The 21,092-nt window shown below is 34.6% G+C and overlaps 1 protein-coding gene across 3 annotated transcripts; it reads left to right on the top strand.

The window, feature by feature from the left end:
• The first annotated feature begins 1,172 nt into the window (after nucleotides 1-1,172).
• Nucleotides 1,173-20,975, top strand: LOC120628800. 3 transcript variants are annotated; one of them, XM_039897430.1, is made up of 5 exons: nucleotides 1,173-1,317; nucleotides 17,562-17,619; nucleotides 18,474-18,530; nucleotides 18,702-18,954; nucleotides 19,952-20,975. In XM_039897430.1, the coding sequence occupies exons 1-5, from the start codon at nucleotides 1,263-1,265 to the stop codon at nucleotides 20,144-20,146; spliced, it is 618 nt and encodes a 205-aa protein (XP_039753364.1). In that variant the 5' UTR covers nucleotides 1,173-1,262; the 3' UTR covers nucleotides 20,147-20,975. The 3 variants fall into 3 exon arrangements, with proteins under 3 accessions (XP_039753364.1, XP_039753357.1, XP_039753371.1); XM_039897423.1 differs by lacking the exon at nucleotides 18,474-18,530 and having other exon boundaries at nucleotides 17,562-17,745; nucleotides 19,952-20,973; XM_039897437.1 differs by lacking the exon at nucleotides 18,474-18,530 and having other exon boundaries at nucleotides 17,562-17,745; nucleotides 18,807-18,954; nucleotides 19,952-20,972.
• The last annotated feature ends 117 nt before the right edge of the window (nucleotides 20,976-21,092 follow it).

The following is a 21,092-nucleotide window of genomic DNA, read 5'->3' as shown; positions in this document are numbered from 1 at the left end:
TGAGTCAGTTCAGTTTATGGTTAGTATATTATAATCGTTTGTGGTGCAAGTACATGTCTACTACGTTTCATGTCTGCTAACCTAGTAGAGCAATTTATATAAGTTATTTAAAAAAACGTTAAATGATTAATGATTAAGTTTAATGGTTTGAATACTTCTTCTTCATATCGACTTAGCTTGCATTGCTATTAAAAATACCCTTTAAAAAATTAAATTAATAACAAAAAACCCACGACACAAATCAGCCCTTTCATTTAATCCGCGATTTTGTTATTAGTAAACTAAAATGGAGGTGGGCGGGTCATATGATGAGGAGCAACACAGAAAAGTGGGCTAACGATATAACTGAATGGTGTCCCAAACTAAATAAAAGAAATTAAGGGTGGCAGCGTGTTAGATGGGAGGAAGATATTAGAAAGATGGCTGGTGTTACCTGGATGAGGATTACCTATAATAGGAAAATGTGGCAAGCTCTAGGGGAGGCCTTTGCGGAAACGCAAGACAATCATAAAACCGGTGTCAAGTAGACTATTTAATATATAAGTATATTATTAAGTAACTTTAGATTCGGATAACTTTCATGTTATTACTTTTTGTAAGATTGTTCAATAAAGGCTAATATTATAATTATTGTTATAGTATTTTACTAGTCAGGCCCTTTCATTTGACACCCATACTGAGAGAGTTATGAAAAAAATTATAAACCGCCATGTTGTTGTGGCGGCCTACTTGGACCGATTTTCATCAACGTAGCTGAGCTGAGAACACTCCCAATTTTTTCACCTTTCAAAGAAAAATAATATCAAAATAGGTTTAACTGTCCGAGAGCTACGATGCCACAGACAGACACACACCCAGTCAAACTTATATCATCGGAAATATTAAAATTTTCATTTATTAACTCAATTTCATTTTACATAGCTTAAATTTTCAAGGTTTCCGAGTTAGCGCTCGAGACGTTGCCCCCGGATATTGACACAAGAAAGCGCATCTAAGGACGTGGAAAATAAACCTGCAATCCCTTGAAAATCAGCTACCGATGTCTACGGCATTCTGACCCTTATCGCTTTATACACTAACCGCATTTTACCGTGATGAGGAAAAAAAACTGATAAGCGGACTGGAAAAGCATTTAACGGTGTGCGGTAACTAACCACCAACACAATACATTGAGGATTCAAAGGATACACTCGTGTCGTATAATCGTATCCGATATTAGTCACAGGCTGGTTACATAGTGCATCGTGAACACAAACAGAACCATGAGGAAATTTGTTTTGATTAGTGCTGCCTTACTGCAGATTTCGTGGTGTTATGGTAAGTAGTTTTTTTTTACTATAACATTTAATCGTTAATTAGGTGCCGGGCAAGCGTGCGCGAAATCGATTTCAACTTGATAAGTCAAATATGCCTAGAGTTTGCATATATTAGTAATGTTTAGTTATCTGAATAAGTAAATTGTTACCTATTAACTATATTATTATTATTATTCGAGATTTACTCTCGCACCCGTGTACAAAATAAATACATAAAATGAGCCAAAACAACATTAATATACTTACTTAGATACATAAAAATTAATACACTTAAATATACATTACATAAATACATATATGCACCGGGCGATGCAAATTCTTTATTGCACACACAAAAACAAAATACAAAGAAACACATTTATAAAACAAATAAAAAATAATAAAAAACTAGTTTAGGTGTGCAAAGACGGTCTTATCGCTAAAGCGATCTCTCCCAGACAACCTTTGGCGGAAGTAGTTTTTGTAAGGAACGGGTTGGTGCGGCAATAAAAATTTCTACCTGCATAATAACTATTTATTAAAATTTATATTCTGTTATTTTGAAGAATCTTTTTTAAATATTCGATAGCTATTGCCCGCGTTCTTTATTCCTGTTTATTAAGGTTTTTGGGATCCCGAATCCCGTGGGAGCGATTTGTTTTCCCGGGATAAAAAGTAGCCTATGTCACTCTCCGACCTTTCAACTTACTCTATAAAGAAAATCAAGGCGAGTAGTTGCTGAGTAAAGTGAGGAAAATAAACCAACACACTTATGTATTTATAGTACGGTCTAGTACGGATTATATTTCTTAACATCAATGGAAGTGGAAAATCCCAAATTCGGTTCCACGCAAAGGAAAATTTTGGTAATTACTAGAAACTTCTAAATACTATACTCTTTTGATGGAAATTTGGTCCATTAAAGTCCTCCAAAACAGTACCGTAAATTCATTGCGATATCGCGTAGTAACCGTTTAGAGGAATGTTTTTACAAAATAGACTGCCATACTTCTTTCAGGAGTAGGAACTACCATTTTTTATCATCTTATGCAACCTACAAGAAACCTTTCCGAGAAGTTCGCAATAGCTAAGACCACCGAATCTTCATATACAAGTGACCTGTGTACATTAATCTCAGATTTTTGCATGTCTATGACAGTACGCCACCAGTAACTACTGTCTGGTGGCGTACTGTCATGGTGTTCTATAACTTTTCTGACTATAAAAGTCAGAAAAGTTATAGAACACCAGGTCCGAAAACAGTCAAACTTATCATCCAAAAGATGACAAAAGAAATCAGTTTTAAAAATGATTCGTTCAAATTCCACAATAATATAGTCAATAAGAGTCGGCCTAAACTACGTTTTAACAATTAGTGTCGTCAACAATTACAGTTTTTCTATGAATAGGTTTCAAATTTGATGTCATTAAACTTTTATTCGGTTGGCTGTTAGGATATTAATTTTACTTTATTAATTAGTTAAGCTATATTTTCACCAGCAATAGTAGGCGTATTCTAATTTTGTGGATTAATAACATCTGTCAAGTAGGTGGTTTGTACACGGTCATGAGAAATTTCCATTCTTGCTCATCCGTTATAGTTACTAATATTATGAATGCGTATCTCTGTTTGTTGGTCTGCTCTCCAATCGCGCAGCAACGGAACAACGGGTTGACGAAATAACATTTAGGCTTAGAGATAATTAACTTGCCGGAGAGTGAGCTACTTCAATTTCGGCATAATGCACAGTTCCCATAGGTAAGGGCCAAAACGTTAGTGTTAAGCTTATAACCGCTTTTACGCTTATACATTTATAACGTTCTTAGAGAAAAGAGATACATACTCATAACGGTCCTATGTCGTTAAGTGACTAAAAGTAACTTACAAAGTTTGAACATTTTAAAATAATTATGGTCTACCACCAGTAATATTATATTAATATGGGCCTCATAAGAAGGCTCAGAGTCACTCAGCGGGCGATGGAGAGAGCTATGCTCGGAGTATCTCTACGCAATCAAATCAGAAATGTGGAGATTCGTAGAAGAACCAGAGTTACCGACATAGCTCAGCGAGTCGCGAAGCTGAAGTGGCAATGGGCCGGGCACATAGTTCGGAGAAAGGATGGACGTTGGGGTCCCAAGGCGCTGAAATGGCAGCCACGAACTGGTAAGCGCAGCGTTGGTCGGCCCCTAACGAGGTGGACAGACGACATTAAGCGCGTCGCAGGTAGCCGCTGGATCCAAGCGGCTCAGAACCGTGGAACTTGGAACTCCCTACAAAAGACCTATTGTTGTGATGATGATGATAATGTGACCAGTAACATTAATACATTTAAAGCTGTAGGGGTTATGGAGGTTAGAATTTATTATAGAAACAATAACAATGCGGCATCCTTTTTTGGATCTCATTGGAATGTTTATGTTTCTAGCATGATAATTAATACGCTGGTCAAACAATGGAAAACCCAGTATATTGAAACTTGCTTCAAAAAGTGAACAGTTTTTGGCAAAATTAGAATTAAATACATAATAAGAAAACTAGCTATTGCCCGCGACATCGTTTGTGTTTGATTTGAATAAAAATTCCGCTGAACGTTAAATAAGATGAAGTACCTACCTGGATATACGGATTTTGTTTTTATGATATTCCAAAAAAATGCATGAGTCTTTTTAGTTTTAATTTTTTAAGTTATTAAATATAATAAAATATTATAACGTTAATTAACATTAGGTACCTTATATCATCCGCCCGTTACCTTGAAGCAGCGTGGTGGATCTAAACTGTATATGCTTCCCACATATTATGAGAACAGGCTTATGCCCAAGAGAGGGACAGACAATAATAGCCGTTATCACTAACGACGATCAAGGCAATGCCTAAGTAAGTAGCACCTAATCAAAGAAGTTTTTGCGGCATACATTTAAATTTCACCGATTTTCACTACGCGACTCATATAACCTTACTTGTCAATGGCTCTTGCCACAAGGTGTGGTATTTTGTTTTTGTATTATCATATTTTTCAATTTTTAAATGGATTTAAGGTTATACAAAAAAAAATTTAATGTATAATTTTTTAAACCGGTCAAGTGTCAGTGTCCCCTAAACTTTACTACCCGCCGAATCGGTGTCGTTACTGTAGACGACGCTTAACGTCCTTAGACATCACATAAGAGTTCGTGAAACGTTTTTTTCTCTAGCAATAACCTAAATCACTAGACATCTGATTTAAGCGATTCCTAGATTTAGTGAAACCGGCTATAAACCTTATTTATAATGTAGTTTATTAATTTCTATACAACTACATTTAGACTTAATTATTTAGGTCTTTGACCTGAATAGTTCTTTAGGTTGATAATGATATCTTAACTGTATCTAAATAAATGATAAAAAAGGTCCAGTTATTTCACAAATTACAACTTAGAATACAGACAACGATACAAACTGGCAATTTCTCTAATTATTGCCTTCGACTAGGCTATTATTTTGTCACCACTATGTTATTACAAAGAACAATAAGATGACTGTAGACCAAAGATTAGTCCGAATAGCTATGAATATTATTATAGTGCTTTTAACTAGATACTCGCACGCCATATATACAGGATTCTATAAGATTACTTTTTGCTCTACCACATGTAATGAATAAATTGTCTCTAAACGTGAATTCAATCCTATGAAGGTGTATTATGACTCATAAAGCAAACAAAAGTAAATCTGTCGTGCTAATGTGAAAATGCGACTCTTTGACATTTTGCTATAACAGAGTTTAAACTCAGTTTTAGCCAAATAACAAATAGTCGCCTTCAGTGGACAAAAATAATCTTTTGTTGTATTCAGAAAGATGCATTTCATATTTTTAGTTAGACTAAAGAATGTTACCATAGTGCTTTTAACTATAAAACGCCACGCACGCCAACGCATATAGGATTATTATTGAAATCTTTATTTGTATACCACAACATTAACATATACTAAATATAATAAAAACAGAAATATATAGAAAGATGCAGACTACAAGAGGCGGCCTTATCGCTTAGCGATCTCTGCCAGGATGTTATAACATTGGTTTTTGCTCTATCACATGTATATGAATAAATTGTCTCTGACGTGAATTTATCCTATACTTATAGATGTATATTATGACTCGTAGAGAACAGCAAACAAACGTAAATTCGTCTGCTAATGATAAAACGCGACTTTTTGACATCTTGCTAAAACTGAGTTTCTGAATTATCCTGGATATATATACTCAGTTTTAGCATAGTAACAAAAAGTCGTCTTTAGTCGGCAAAAATGCACTTTTGTCAGACCTAAGGTTAGTCCGAATCTAATTAGGCTGGACAGTTAACAACACATAACGGTGCGTAGGCTTTATGTCGGAAAAGGTTCGTATATTTATACTTACATTATAAACTTGTCATTAGTTATTTATAGTTTGCGATTTAACTGTAAAATATTAGAAGCAAAATATATGAACGGTTCACATATTTGCGTAGACGTTAACTTTAATTAAGACATCGTTAATCAAAATGCTTTCTAATGACATTTTTATGAGGTTTTCTTTAAAATATTCATCTGTTTGTTTAACTGTCTCGTTGGTGTGAATTTGTATATTCGACTACAGGTCACGGGTTCTTGTTCAACATCCTCGAGTAATTTTTTTTACTAATTCTCTCTCAGTTGTCAAGTACTAGGTTATTTTATAAATATATTTTTAGTGCCCGAAGTTTGGAAATTAGTGTTGTCCACCCCTTAGTGTTTCTGAGAGCGCTTGCTTGCTTACTCTTTTGAAACGTCAATTCCCTGTTTGTAGTGAATCTATATGTATCAGTAAAAATTAATCAAAATATTATATTTATATAGCAGTTAATATTTTTTTATTTTTCCCATGTTTATATACTTAACTAAATCCTGTCAAGCGGACAACCATTTAATCAAAGATTTAGATTTTTTTTTTCCCTATAAAGAACTACACTTTAAGTAGAATTGAACACCTTGATACGCTGAGAATGTTGGTGATTGGTTTGTTTTACATTAATCGCTAATCAAAGATTATTAAACAACTAAGAAAAACTAACCTAATAAAAATTTTCTTTTGAGGTGAATTTGTAGTTTTTTTCTTAACCGTGTCAAGCGGACAGCCATTCAATCGAAGATTAAGGTATATTTTTTTCGCTATGAACTCAGCCACTTAATAGACTGAGGAAAGAGTTGGATTGTTTCTTTAACAATAACCGCTAATCATAGTTTAAAATCGTTAAAAGGCAAATAGGCTTATTCTATTAAGGCATATAGAAATTGCGATTCTAAAAATGTTCCTTATGATGTCAAATAAAATTATATTAACAGTAGGCCCATTAAATGTGACACACCTCACCACGCACTAGGTTTAGGTATATGACGACCTCCCTGGCACGGCAGGGGAAAATTTGTTTATTTATAATTTCTAAATTTTCTCTGGTCTGGTCTGGTGGGTGGCTTTGGCCGTGGCTAGTTACCCTATCGACAAAGAGGTGCTGCTAATTTGCTAAGTGGTTTAGCGTTCCGGTACGATGTAGCGCATAAACCGATTAGGGCGATGGATGATAAAATAACTGTCATAGTTCCTAACAGGTTAGTATGCTGCTGATGCGATTGTAGTCAAGGGCTAACTTATAATGGATAAAAGAGGCTACATTATACATTTCGCTAATGAACCGCACGTTAGTGAAACGGTGTGACAGCTTTCTCAGAAAGTAGCCGTTAAGTCTATCAAATCAAAGTTATAGCGTAAACTAAAAAAGGTATAATAAATAATAATCAATTCGATTCGCGCGACATGATTATAAAAGTAATACAATATGATACATAAGCATTCAAAATCTGCTATTTAGTTATGGGAAATAAAATCTCGACATCTTATTACTGTTTGTTGGCAGGGACTTATTCCGCGTTTAGTTTGTTGACTCGCAAAGTTAGCAATATCAAAAGGCACAGACCTACCTATTTTACCATTCTATACGGAAATATTAAATAATTACAAAATTATATGTTATGATAAATTTAAAGAATATTTTGACATTAGAAGTAGAGAAAAGGGTATTTGGTATAAAACTATTCAATGTCAGCCTCCTCGTTTTCCTTGGTTTGCTAATATAAGATTAAGTAGAAAATGTATAGTATTAGCTCATAGGTTGCGTTCTGGACATTATCCATCTAATAAGTTCGCATTTCTAATGAAGAAAGCTAGTTCTGCCAACTGCGATATTTGCGGTACGATGGATGATGTCCAGCATGTACTGGTGGAATGTAGCAGATACAATTTGGAGCGACTAGATGTTATGCGGCGGTACAAAATCAACAGATTTGACGTGGGTGCTCTAACGAGCCTTCTCTCTCAACCGACCACAGAAGGTTTCAGGTCTGTTGTTGAGATATTTGTGCATAGGCAGCAATAACAGATTTTATCTGTTACATTTCCCTTATATTAATATAGTTATTAGGTTTTTTATTTACTAGTTACTTAAGGGATGATGGGGCTGGCATATCCGTGTTGGATAAAAGTCCCAAATAAATAAAGATTAAAAAAAAAAAAAAAAATCATTGCTCTTCTCGAGGTCACAAAGTATTAGCAGAATACAAAGATTCTTTATGCAAAATTTAAACTACGGCCGTCTCCAGAATACAAGCTATCTCTGCGCCAAATTTCAACAAAATCGGTGCAGTGATTGAGCTAAGCTAGGTAACAAACATTCTTAGGTACTATAGCGTTAATAATATTAGTATGGATAAATCTGACTTTATTCTCTGATATAAAAAAAAAATTAAGTATGTAATTTTTATGTTTTGTATATCAGGGAATCTCCCTAAAATTAAAAAAAAATATCTACGTATATACTCTAAAGCTAAGTGTTTGTATGTAACAAAAAACAGCACAGACTAATAAGATTAACGAAAAATAAAATTTCCGAGAATTCGTATGTAAATGGGAATAATAACCCACTTATATTTTTAACAACTTATCCATAAGGAAATGTTAGTAAATGGTTTTTATATTACTTAATTGAACTTAATTGGTTGAAGCCGACTTTTAAAAAGCTTACCGTTAAACCAACTAGCAGTTCCCCGAGGTTTTGGCCGCGTGACAGGCGAAAAGAAATAATGTTGAAGCACATTATGAACTACGCTTACTTACGGACGTAAACTCCCCTCCCGATACGGCGGCGTTATCTAACGATACTTTTATTTATATGATCCCTTACACGAGGTGTCAAATTACATGATATAAGGGCGGGCTACTAAATTGCGGAATGCACTACCAATGAGTATTCGACGGTCGAATATTAGTAATACTGTGTATTACTTGTATTTATGTGTTAAACTTTTTATCATCGTTTATATGACAATTTGTTAAAAAAAATCATAAAGTGGTCGACGAGAAAAAAAATTGAGACGTCTATACCAAATAGACGGACGTCCACTGCTGGACATTTTTTATACTTACAAATTCTACGGTCTTGTGCCGCTTGTATCGCGCAGCTTCCTGCGACTCTTTCCTCAGTCCCTTAAACTTAACGATACGCCGAATCGGTTTCGTAACTTTAGACGGCGCCTATCGTCTCATAAAAGTTCGTGAAACGTTTTTTTCTCTAGGAATCACCTAAATCACTAGGCATCCGATTCCTACTTTTAATGAAAACCGGTATTAGTTGCCGGTGCCGGTTTTCATGAAACGTAGGAATCTACTTAATATTAACTAATATGTGCTTTTTAAGCTAGTTGAACTACATTGGTAGGTAACTTTTTCTGAGGAACTCTAATTTAATTGGCAGTAAAAGCTACGTTAGTATTGTAATGAAAATAGAATAACAAAAGCAGAATTTGAAAGTCGGTTTCGATTACTTCGTTTCGATAAAGCCGTTAGAATATTAGAATATTGTATACCTATTAATCCTACAATAAACGTAAAAAATATAGTGAATTTTAGAATTTATTGACATACCTAAGAGTCATTAAGATGTTAATTCCGGTATCTATATATCTTTAACGTAAGATTGGATATTTTATTTATACTTTACCACATTTATTTATATTTGCATAATGACAATACTAAAATAGAGTTTTCTTATCACGGTGAATTAATCGGAGAAAACGATATTCCAAAGGCGCCTCCTATTTCACGTCGATAAACAATATTTGCATGTATTAAATAAAAATTATATTATTCTTATGAAGAGCGTGACTTCTTGATATTTTGGTATCTTTACTAAAAAGGGTCTCAACTAAGAATTTTATAATTTTCATTATTTTTTAATTTTTATTACTTGGAGGAAATATCAATTTAAATTTGCATTTTTAAATTTATCACAAATAATTGCAAATTGTGCTCCCCTATCTACGGTGTTCCGATTTGTGGTGGTTCCAAGGGCAAGAAAAGAAACATTTTGCTCTCCAGAGCTGCAATGTTCTTAGACGGAGGCAATCAACCTTTTTTGTTTATTTTGGCTGTCGAGGAATTAACGCGAAATGTGTGGAATTTATTTGGAATTGAGTATCCAAAAAGTTCCATTACCCTCTGGTATAAGTAGTACTTACTTATTATTTCTGACGTCACCCTCACCACGGTCACGGGGACGTTCGGACTAAGCCAAAAGTCAAAATTGACACCTGCGAGTCCAAGGCCGTGGGTTCCCACTACTGGAAAATGGTTGTGTGATGAGCATAATTGTTTTTCAGTGTCTGGGTGTTTATATGTATATTCTAAGTATTTATTTATATTATTCATAAAAATATTTATCAGTCATCTTAGTACGCATAACACAAGCTACGCTTACTATGGGGCTAGATGGCGATGTGTGTATTTTCGTAGTATATATTTTTTTTAGCTCGATACCATCTAAGACGCTTAGCAGCGGTGACATTGCAGTCAGAACTAAACTAAAATATCTTATTGAGAACATAATAAAATAAAACATACTATAAAGTCTATAATATCCAATTAAGTTGTTTGTGATTTTAAAATGTAATAAAACAATTATGCCAATCGATTCACGCTTCGACGATTCGACATATCCATAAATGAATTGGTTTTTATAAAACATGATTGAAACAATACATAAAGGTTATCTCACACATGACACTAAAATTCTTCACGATCTATGAAAACACATAAAATATGCAGCATTTTATTTTATTTGGAGAACCTCCCCGACGAAGCGGGTAGCGCTGCGGTATAAGTTGGGAGGTCCCGGAGCTATTTGAGGCGTCGGACGTGGTTAGTTACCATCCTACCAATAAAGACATGCCGTTAAGCGATTTAGCGTTCCGGTGCGATGTCGCGTAGAAACCGATATGGGTATAATCTAACTGCCTTACCCATTTATACGACGAACAAAAAGCAGGAAGCATCTAGCTCCGCTTTCATCTCTCATAAGATATAGAAATGAATGTCACACGGTGATATAAGGTAAGGAAATGTAAAATTTAAATATTTGATGTTGGAAATTAGCAACTGCTGAGTTTCTTGTCGGCTTCTTCTCGGTGGAATCTGCCTTACGAACCGGTAGAAGCAAACAGGCTGACTTGACGTTCCGAAGTGCTTGGAACTGTCGCTTTGAAGCTTGGTCTATTTGAAATAAATTAATTTTGAATTTGAATTTTGAAACACAAAACCACTTTCTTCAAGATCGTTTTCTTTTGACATTTTATTCTCTCAACACGACAGCTGTTTTCTTTATAATGGAGATATATTTACAACAGAATAAAAAATAATTAAACAGCAAAGAATATCATAACCATGAAAAGTCTTAAGCTTAAAAAAGATTATAAATCATGATCTTAGACGACTAACATCCGTTGTTGATTTGATATAAAAGGCGCAAACTTATAATTAAACTGAGAGTTAATTACGGTAGCTTCTGTAATCTAATAGATTAGGAATGTGTATTTTAAAGTTTTAAAATAACGGGATTCAACACTTAGAAGTAATAATTAATTGCCAGATTTATATTATAAAATTTTCAATTTACGCATTTAAAATTTTTAAAAACCATGCATAGTTTACTTCCCATTGTAATAAATATTGTATGATTTATCAATCGATATCAAAGTTTATATTCTTCTCTGTCTTAAAATGAGAAAGGTTTAGGCTCTTGACCACCAAACTGGCACAGTAGGGATTGGTCGACTTCACACGTAACCTTTATTATTTGTTTTTTTTTAATTCCATTTCAAGTTTACCCATGACTGCAGGTGCACCTGGTGGTAAGTATGAAGAACTCAAAGGCATGCCGGTTTCCTCGCGATGATTTTCTTCACCGTTAAATGAGTAATATACTTTCAATTAAAATATTGTGAGACTCGAATCACAGGTTGGATTCGTTTTTTATCTAGAGAGAGGAAACGGTTTTACCATTATGGTTAAGCAGTTTTAGCCAACTTTAAAAACGTTGTTAGAATTTGTACTGTCGATAAGAAAAGCCGACCCTTTTAAGCTTGCGTGGGAATGTTGCTCCGACACGTAGGTACTAAGAGAGAGAGAAGAGAATTTATCTAAACTTTAAAATGGATCCAACATATTGACATTATAGCTCATCATTCGTTAAATAACGGAGACAATATGCACTCTAAATAAAAAATCCTTATTTGATGTGCTCTGGCATTATAATGCCTGTTATAGCGAGATATTATCAGACCATCAAATGAGATCCGTCGAAGAACTACAGTTACCGAAATATCTCAGCAAGTCGCGAAGCTGAGGTGGCCATGGGCGGGGCACATAGTTAGGAGAGCTGATGGACGTTGGGGTCCCAAGGTGCTTAAATGGCGACCCTCGCACTCGTTGGGGGCTAACAAACACTATGTTTGTTAGCCCCCAACGAGTAAGACCAACAACATTAAACGAGGCGCTGGGAGCCGTTGGGAACAAGCAGCCCACTACCGAGGATTGTAGAACTCCCTGCAAAAGACCTATGTCGAGCAGTGGTAGATTGTTGTTAAGTGAAACACGAACAAAGCTGCAGGCACAGCTATCAGACCAGCATACGATATCAGACAGTCTCAAGTCTAGACAAGGGCAACGTCATGGTCAATGGAACACAAACAAAGAGGAAATTAAGACGACCATAGTTATTTTTTTCATCTCAGAATAAATAAACACATTTGACCTTAGACCTTTTGTATCTATTTATTAATATTATATCATCTTATTTATCGTCTGGTATAGGCGAGATAAGTTCAAACTATGCCAATGTCAAATCCGAATAATATAGTAAACTAATTATAAAATGAAATTAAATAAATAAATAAATATACTACGACAATACACACATCGCCATCTAGCCCCAAAGTACTCGTAAGTGTAGCTTGTGTTATGGGCACTAAGACGACTGATGAATATTTTTATGAATAATATACATAAATACTTAGAATATACATATAAACACCCAGACACTGAAAAACATTCATGCTCATCACACATTTTCCAGTAGTAGGAATCGAACCCACGGCCTTTGGCTCAGAAAGCAGGGTCGCTGCAAACTACGACGATGGGCCGTCAAATTTATTGTTAAATATTAAATAATTATACATGCATATAAGATTAAATTATATAGAAATGTACATTTATTCTTAATATAATTTGCTTTAAGCTTTGCTCGTATAGCTTTCTGGAGACGGCCGTGCGTGAGTTATTAGGTACGGTATATCAGAAATCCACATCTACGTGATCCGCTAGTAAAATAAAGTAATAATAGGCGCTAGGTTATAAACAACTCTTTCACAAAGTGGGCAATTGGGCAAATGGGCAACGGATTGTCGCGTTTTTTGCTTATAGATAGGTAGAGTTCACATCCACTAAAAAGTTTTTTTTTTTTATATTGGTTAACATAAATTTCTATTATAATAAAACAACGCATTATCCAATAACTCAATCTGAGCCATGTGAATCATCCAATTCACGACACAACGCGTGGGTTCGGTGCGTGCTGCATACCGCCGCTTTCATTGCGCGCTATTTGAGTTAAAATACTACAAATAAATAGAGAGTGACTTGAGCTAGTAAGTTATAGATATGTGACAACATGGGTTATAGGTTTCCATGTACCTACTTAGTGCCTACTCCATAACTTCACAGGTAGACGCTAAAATATACGAGTCATCGTCATCCAATTCATGGAACTGAAGGTTATTTTACGCTTAGACCCTCAATGTTAGAGTGATCGGTTTCTAGGAAAATAAATATCTGAATTTTATATATTTTTATATATCTAGTACAACAAGCGAAGCGCTTACGTGAGGAAACTGCCCAGAGAGAAGAAGAAGATATCTAGTATATATGTATAGTATATATGGTCAAAATTCGATCATAATTTATATAATCTTATTTTATATGGTTTAGTGATCTTTTTAATGTACCTATCTCCTGCCATGAATCTAGAGTTATTTTTTAATACGCCTTTAATTGCAATAAATGCAAAGTTATTCATTCATTATATCTTATACATAAAATTTCGTGTCACATATTACGAGTAGTAACCATACTCCTCCGAATTGGCTCACCGATTTTTACGTTTTTATATGCGTATTCAGTAGGTCTGAGCATTGGCTAATATCTAATTTACATACTCTTAAGTGATAAGGGGTTGTGCACCACTAATATTATTTTAATTTTCTGGACCAAATAGTTAATTTTAATTTTTTACCATTTGGCATCCTAATATATATTTAAACATTCAAATAAGAACGGAGGAAGTTGCGTTTAAATTTAATATTTTTCTATAATTTTTTATTCCCTACTCCTTTGGAGGTCTAGTTTTAAAAAACTATAACCTTTTACTAATGTTAGTGTATGTAACTTGAAAAATTAAAAACTTTAATATATCTTATGGTACGGAGCAACAGATTATTCACATATATGTATCTCCACTACAAATGTGTGAATAATCTGTTGCTCCGTTGCTGCGTGAAAGTATTTCAAAACAATAAATAATATTCTACCTGGAAGGAAGTGATTTCCACGACACAGGGAATCCTAGTGTGGAAATCACAGACTTTATCTGTATTCTTTGGATTACTTTTTATGTGTTTGTTTGTTTGAAATAAATAAATAATGTATTAACATTGACGTTAATCGTAACCCCGGTTTGCATAATCTATCAAATCAATTTCAACCATAGTTACATCATGATAAAGTTTATAATGCCGCAAGCAGGTACTTGTAACGACCGTGTCAATGGTTCTATATGAGTCTAGAAATTAATTTAAGGCAACGGAAATAAACAAATAAATATACTTTTGTATCAAATGTAACTAATAACATTATTGCGCAGTATTTATTCGCACCTTTCATTAGTCACTCTGGAAACAATAAGAACGCATGAAGGCTTTATGTACCTATTTTGATCTATTGTTTCCAGTTCATTTACGGCTGCTTTAGCGACCACTTCATTATAGTTGTTTTGGTGAGAATTTTTTTCATAATTTAAATCTACATACTGGCATTAGCCACGATTTATACAAAAGTGTGAATTGGCAAATCGTATCGCTACCAAAGACTTTCGTATTAGTGCCTAGGCCCTGCCTATATATTGTATTGTATAGACATTATGTTGAATCCTAAAAGATACACAATGTAGTAAAAGCTAAAAAAATTGTTAGATCCCAAGTTCCATTCATCACTCCACATTACTGATCAATTTAGGGCATTGATCAAACAAATAACTAAGTTTTTAGTTTTCATTTCCTTAGATAATATTCCTCATACTCAATCAATTTACAATGCATTATTTGCCTATTGGATAGAAGCAGACGTTACTTTGCGGAAATCCATGATATAGTATGACAATTAAGCTTAATTTGCTATAGTCCGCGAAAAGCAGGAGAATTTGTATGGTGTAATTTATAATTTCTTCAATCCTTATATTCCGCACCAAACAGATCTTCGACAATGTACCCTCTTCGTACGTTAACTCCGAAACCAGAGCATCCTCAGGAAATTGTTGACTTTACAATGAATAATTGCTAAGTCAACCTCTCCTGAGGATTATTATTACTAGTTCCTTTCATTTGATACTTTAATATACTTTTAATACATCTATTTTCTTCACCTTAAGCTAAGAATATTCCCGACTAATTTCATAGTATATAGTATATAGTATTTTACTAGTTAAGCCCTATCATTTGATACCCATAGTGTGGGAGTTGTGAAATATGTATTTCGCCATTTTGTGGCGGTGGCCATCTTGGATCATCAAACATAGCTAAGAACACTCCCGATAAATTCACCTTTTAAACAACAACATCAAAATTGGTTTATCTGTTCGGAAAATACGATGCCACAGACAAACAGACACACAAACATACATACACAAATACGTGAAACTTTAACACCCCGTGGTTTTTGCGTCGGCACTCGACTTCGCGACGGCAACTTATATAATAATATAATTGATTACAGTGTTTCACAATAGCATTGAAATGTGTTTCAATTGTTGTATATTTACATTTGTCTTCAGAAATATAATCATTGTTTTAGTGACGTCAAGGTGTGTCATAATACCGCTGTAAGCGAAGCCCCTGATTTTTTCCATTATTTTCATAATCAGCCTAAATAATCTCTCATTGAGGCGTATTTTATACAATTAAAACAGTTCTTAAGATGGTTAAAAATTAAATAACTACATGAAATTTTAATTGTAGTTCTAATTTACGAAAATCAAGATGTGTCGTGCTCGTGGAAGACGTAGTAAGTACGATACATGTCTAAGACTATGCATCACATCATATTATTAATATTTTCAATTTTCGAGTCAGGTTCGCACCCAAGTGTTCCAAGTTTTCCGAGATATTAACCTTGTCAAGTTTCTCGATATACCTATTTTAAGTATAAAAACTTCCTTACCCATCGTTAATTTTAATAAGTTACGTACCAAGTTAAATAATCTCAGAAGAACTGATTACAACTTAAAATGCATCATCTCAAATTTGACTAGCCTACCATAACGGCGTCGTTGATATTCACGCAAATATAAATTCATACCTTGGGTTTAAAATGATGGGATTAGTCAAACAACAAACCCCTAACGTCAATATCATCCCAGTTCCGAGTATCACAGGGAACACCCTAAGAACCCCAAGTTCTCCCAATTGTAACAAGACTCACTCACTCACACAGGCAGTGCTCTGGAAGTTGCCCCTCAGCCACAGGCAGGCACTGATTCTCATTCTAAATCTTTTTTTTATTTATTCTTCTACAAGTTACTGCACTCTTACCTAAGTGACGAAGCAGTCTAAGACGGTTGCGAGCTCACCTGCTAGGATTTAGGTCATGCATATTCAGCCCATACCCCCTAACCGGGTTCATCACTGCATCGTACCAGAACGCTAAATCGGTTGGGCGATTAAATCAAAAAGATAATTGTTTTAAACTAAAAGAATTCTTATTGATTCTTACAAGCAATGCTTACTTATAGCAATGTTGATTACGCTTCAAAAGTAGTACTTTTAAATTAAGGAATCTCAAATAGACCTAGTTTAGATTAAGATTAGGAGATGTTATTCAATAATAATTATTTAATACCATATTAAGTGGCCTACAATATATAGTGCCACTTAGATCCATCTTTTCCGTACATCAATGTCCTATTATAGAAAAAATTTTATCTTTAATGTACAATCAGGGATTTCCATCCATTAAAGTTTAAATGCGCATACGTTTTTGTCCCATTAAGCCATCTTCATCACGTTAGATAAATATGTAACAAGCAATTTGAGTTCCGAAGTGGTACCTATCTGTTCTAGATAAAAACTTTAGTTGCAAAATCATTTTATTTGTTTTAACTTATTATTCGGTAATTGTGGTTAGCTTCAGTCGTTTTATAAAATGTTTGCATTATTCCTTTTTTGTTAAGAATTAAACTTATATCATGTTTTATACAATTCATCATCATCACTTCAATCAATTCAACCGATTGACGCCTACTGCTGAACTTAGGTCTTTTGTAGGGAGATCACAGTCCACAATCCTGGACAGCTTGCTTCCAGTGACTCGTTTGATGTCGTCTGTCAGTCGTCAACTTCGTTGGGGGCCGACAAACGCTGCGCTTACCGGTGCTGGGTCGCCTTTTAAATACCTTGGGACTCTAATGCCCATCGGTTCTGATCATTGCCACTTCAGCTTCGCGACTCGTTGGGCTATATCGGGAATTCTAGTTCTTCTAAGGATCTTCTCAATTTGTTTCAAACAATTATTTCGATAGTATTAAAATATGTTTTCTTTTAACTTCCAGCATACCCAGGTCCAGCAGGCGTAGGAGCTTACGCGTATCAGGACTCATCCGGCCATAGGTACGGTGGAACATACGATCTGAAGGACAATATCAATCCGTTCAGCGATCCCTTCGCAGTTCCGTTCAACGACGTCGACACATTCTTCCCCGATTACTTTAGGAACTACGAAAATATATTACAACAGTAAGCATTGGTATACCGATAAGTAGGTGCTGCAGCTTTCGGTGGTGGTATTCAAAACAGGTGAAGGTTCCTCGTTTTCCGTGTACATGCACACATCAGAAAATTCACTTATTAGTACGTGAATAGCACTTACCTCAGAAAATCTTCCGCAGTTTCGAAATATTTATAAAGTCATAGGAATTATACTCGTGCCATATAAATAAATATATCAATAAGGTTATATATAAAAATGCTTCTACGGAGGTTCACATCGCAGAGTTCATATCAGATGATTATCGCAGTGCTACCTGACTTCTGATAAATTATTTGTATGTCAGGTTAACGACGAAGTTAATGCCCTTTTACATTACAATATTGTTTTGATTCATGTTGTTAATGACCTTTTTATATATTTATTATTTATTATATGAATCGTGATGAATCATTTTTGCTTAGTTATCTTACGCATCACTTAGTTTATACTTTATACATGTCAAACTTCCCATTCCCTTTTCATACCTAAAGCAAACTGAATGATGGCATCATTCACTACACTAGCGACATTAAAGGTCGACCCTGAGTAGTTATTGGCCTAGATGGACGTCTGCCCATATGCAATAGCGGTCTTTTTATGATGCCATTGTTTAAATTACATAAGTTTATCACTGTTATTTTGAACTGATGCAATATATAAATATAAACAAAATAGGAGCACATGCCAACTGTATTTAATTGTGTTCATTTTCTAGCAAAATCGCAATATTCAAGAGACGGACACTCTTCCCACCATTTCGACCGTTCTCTAGGTAACCCACAATATAATGTTGTTGTTGTTGATGAAAGAGTTTTTACGTGTGCTTAACATCCTCAAATGGTTTTTACTAACTTTACCATAGCTATACTATCGCTTTAAGCATCATAGCCTCTTTTGTACCTAATTTTTGGGAGTGTGTTTGAAATAATCATTATGTTTACAGGATTTTCGCTTCTGATTTAGAGAACCAAAGGTTAGCGTCATACGCTGCTCAAAAAGCGTATGATCTAACATTTAACCAACCTGGTTACCATACGAATTTCCTTAGGTTCCCCAATTTTGGAGGATTCCCATTTTTTGGACCAGGACCGACGCCATTTAACATGGCCCAAGGTAGTCACAATGCAGCCTTCGCAGGTGCTGCTGCAGGTCCCGGTTTTAGCCATCAAGTTGCTGGTATTGATCCGGTCAACGTGGTAAGATTTTTTTATACCTATATTATGATGAATGCTGTCCGTCTATTGACGACAGTCACGTATATACTAGTCACCACCCCTCAGTAGAAAGTGCAGTCGCTTCCTATGTAGTAGTAACTACCATCTACTGCGATCATCGTCTCACTAGCGTGGTGATTGCGGGAGGCCTTTAATGCAGCAGTGGAATTTTATACACTATTAATGATTATTATGATGAACGAAGGTAGATGACGAATGGCGTAACAATGTAAATACTTTGACGAATTCTTTAGTCATATAGAACTGATAACTGAGACAATTCTTTTGGCTCCCATTGGTACCCGGAGGGTGCCAACGAAAAATGTTGTGTACTAACCGCTGCTATCCGTCTGTCTGTCCCAGCGAGTTTTAAAACATTCAGTTCTACAGAATGTACTAGGTATTTTATAAATTTAAAATGCATATAAAATATAAAAAAAAAATTAAAAGCTTGGAGGAATTATAAATTTTAAATTTATAAAATTTATAATTATAAATTTTAAATTTATAAAATTTATAATTCCTCCAAGTGTAGGTAAAAACACTAATAAAAATTATAAAAATGTACTAGGTACTATGGCAGAGTAGATACAAGAATAGATTAGACACTAGAATTTTGTAGTATATAACACGTTGATACGGAGCAACAGACTACAAAGTTGACCTCGTGAAGAGGTTCAGTGAAAATAGTAACTGCTGAGAAAATACCAAATATACCTGTGTCCAATATGGATAAAACTATTTGCTGTATTTTTATTAAAGGAGACGATATATTTCGTTCAAATACTATTTTTATTATGTAGGTATACCCAAATGCAAAAATGTTTTATATCCTCTTATAGAAAATATTAAATAAGTTGAGTTTCACGTACTTTTCAGCAATGCTTTCAGTTTCGTTTCGTTATGTTACGCATATAACGTTTATCGTTCGATATGACGATGATGATAAGAGTTGATTTATGTAATTTTGATATTCCAGAATATACCAAACGTGGATGTAACCAACCGCTTTAACAATGTGGAAAGGAGCAATAGCCCTGGAAAGTTCTACAGCGTTTCAAGCTCTTCATTTGCCTCGTCTTCTAATCTAAACGGAAAAGCCGGGGGCCACAGAGAAGCTGAAACGGTTGTTAACGACAATGGAAGAATTACCAAGTATAAGGTCCACAGCTAAGCAATCGTCACTCTGAACCTTATGTCTGTAACAAACGTGACACTGGAGTTGTGGCCTTTGCCCACCATATCGAGTTAACACCGATTCGGCCGAAATTGCAGCATTTTGTACTAGTAGTATTCTAAATAATACACTACTGGACGACGATGAGTGAACAAACATTGACATTAAACCTTTATGTCACATTACATTACCTAACATTTTAATGCATTATTTGGAGTCCAGATGGTGTTGAGTCGACATGGTGCACGAAGACCAAATCTGACAAAGTATCGTTGCCTTCCTGCTCTCATTGAACTGGAGCTCTTGAAGTTATTTCCACGCAAAGTGCTCTAGTTCCACTTGTGTTATCTGTTCAATTGATAGACCAGTCTTATTTACGAATCACGATAGTAGATGATTTATATATACATGTATTACTTCAAAGGCACGTTTTCTTAAAAAGTTATTGAGGCCTTAAATTTAACTTCTTGAATTTCAAACGAAAGACTGGAATTACGCTAATTGGTCAAACTTTTATAAATATGTATAAATTTAAAATAAATCAATCTTTTCATTCATAAAAACAGATTTGGTCGCAACTCTAATGACATGTTTGTTTAATTTTAATCTAACCGCGCCGCAATTTTTGACCAGTATTTGTATTTTTTATTTTTTATATAAATTAGGCATTTCCTCACTAGTCTGCGTTATTTGCTGGTAAACATAACAAAAATTACGTGGTCTCAAGAGGCTGTGATTGTATTATCGAAATGAAATAAAATGGTGTTATTAATGTAGTATACGATACTAAATATATATGGATATGAGTTGGCGCTTCAAAAACGACTTTTTCATTCCTATCCTCTTATTAAAACCTATAATCTTCTATCTTGGCAGTTTTAAGCTCATCAACCATTTTCATACCATTTTATGAATATGTTGTTGTAATCCTATGTGAAAGTAG

The sequence above is a fragment of the Pararge aegeria genome, chromosome 2 (assembly GCF_905163445.1).
Source record: "Pararge aegeria chromosome 2, ilParAegt1.1, whole genome shotgun sequence".
NCBI classification, from domain to species: domain Eukaryota; kingdom Metazoa; phylum Arthropoda; class Insecta; order Lepidoptera; family Nymphalidae; genus Pararge; species Pararge aegeria.
The sequence above is the reverse complement of the archived record's forward strand: the minus strand, read 5'-3'. Positions and strand labels throughout refer to the sequence as shown.

Coding starts and splice junctions, on each gene's coding strand:
- LOC120628800 (XM_039897423.1), top strand. CDS start 1,263: ATGAGGAAATTTGTTTTGATTAGTGCTGCCTTACTGCAGATTTCGTGG. Junction 17,746..18,701: donor TACGAAAATATATTACAACA/GTAAGCATTGGT, acceptor TTATGTTTACAG/GATTTTCGCTTCTGATTTAG. Junction 18,955..19,951: donor GTATTGATCCGGTCAACGTG/GTAAGATTTTTT, acceptor TTGATATTCCAG/AATATACCAAACGTGGATGT.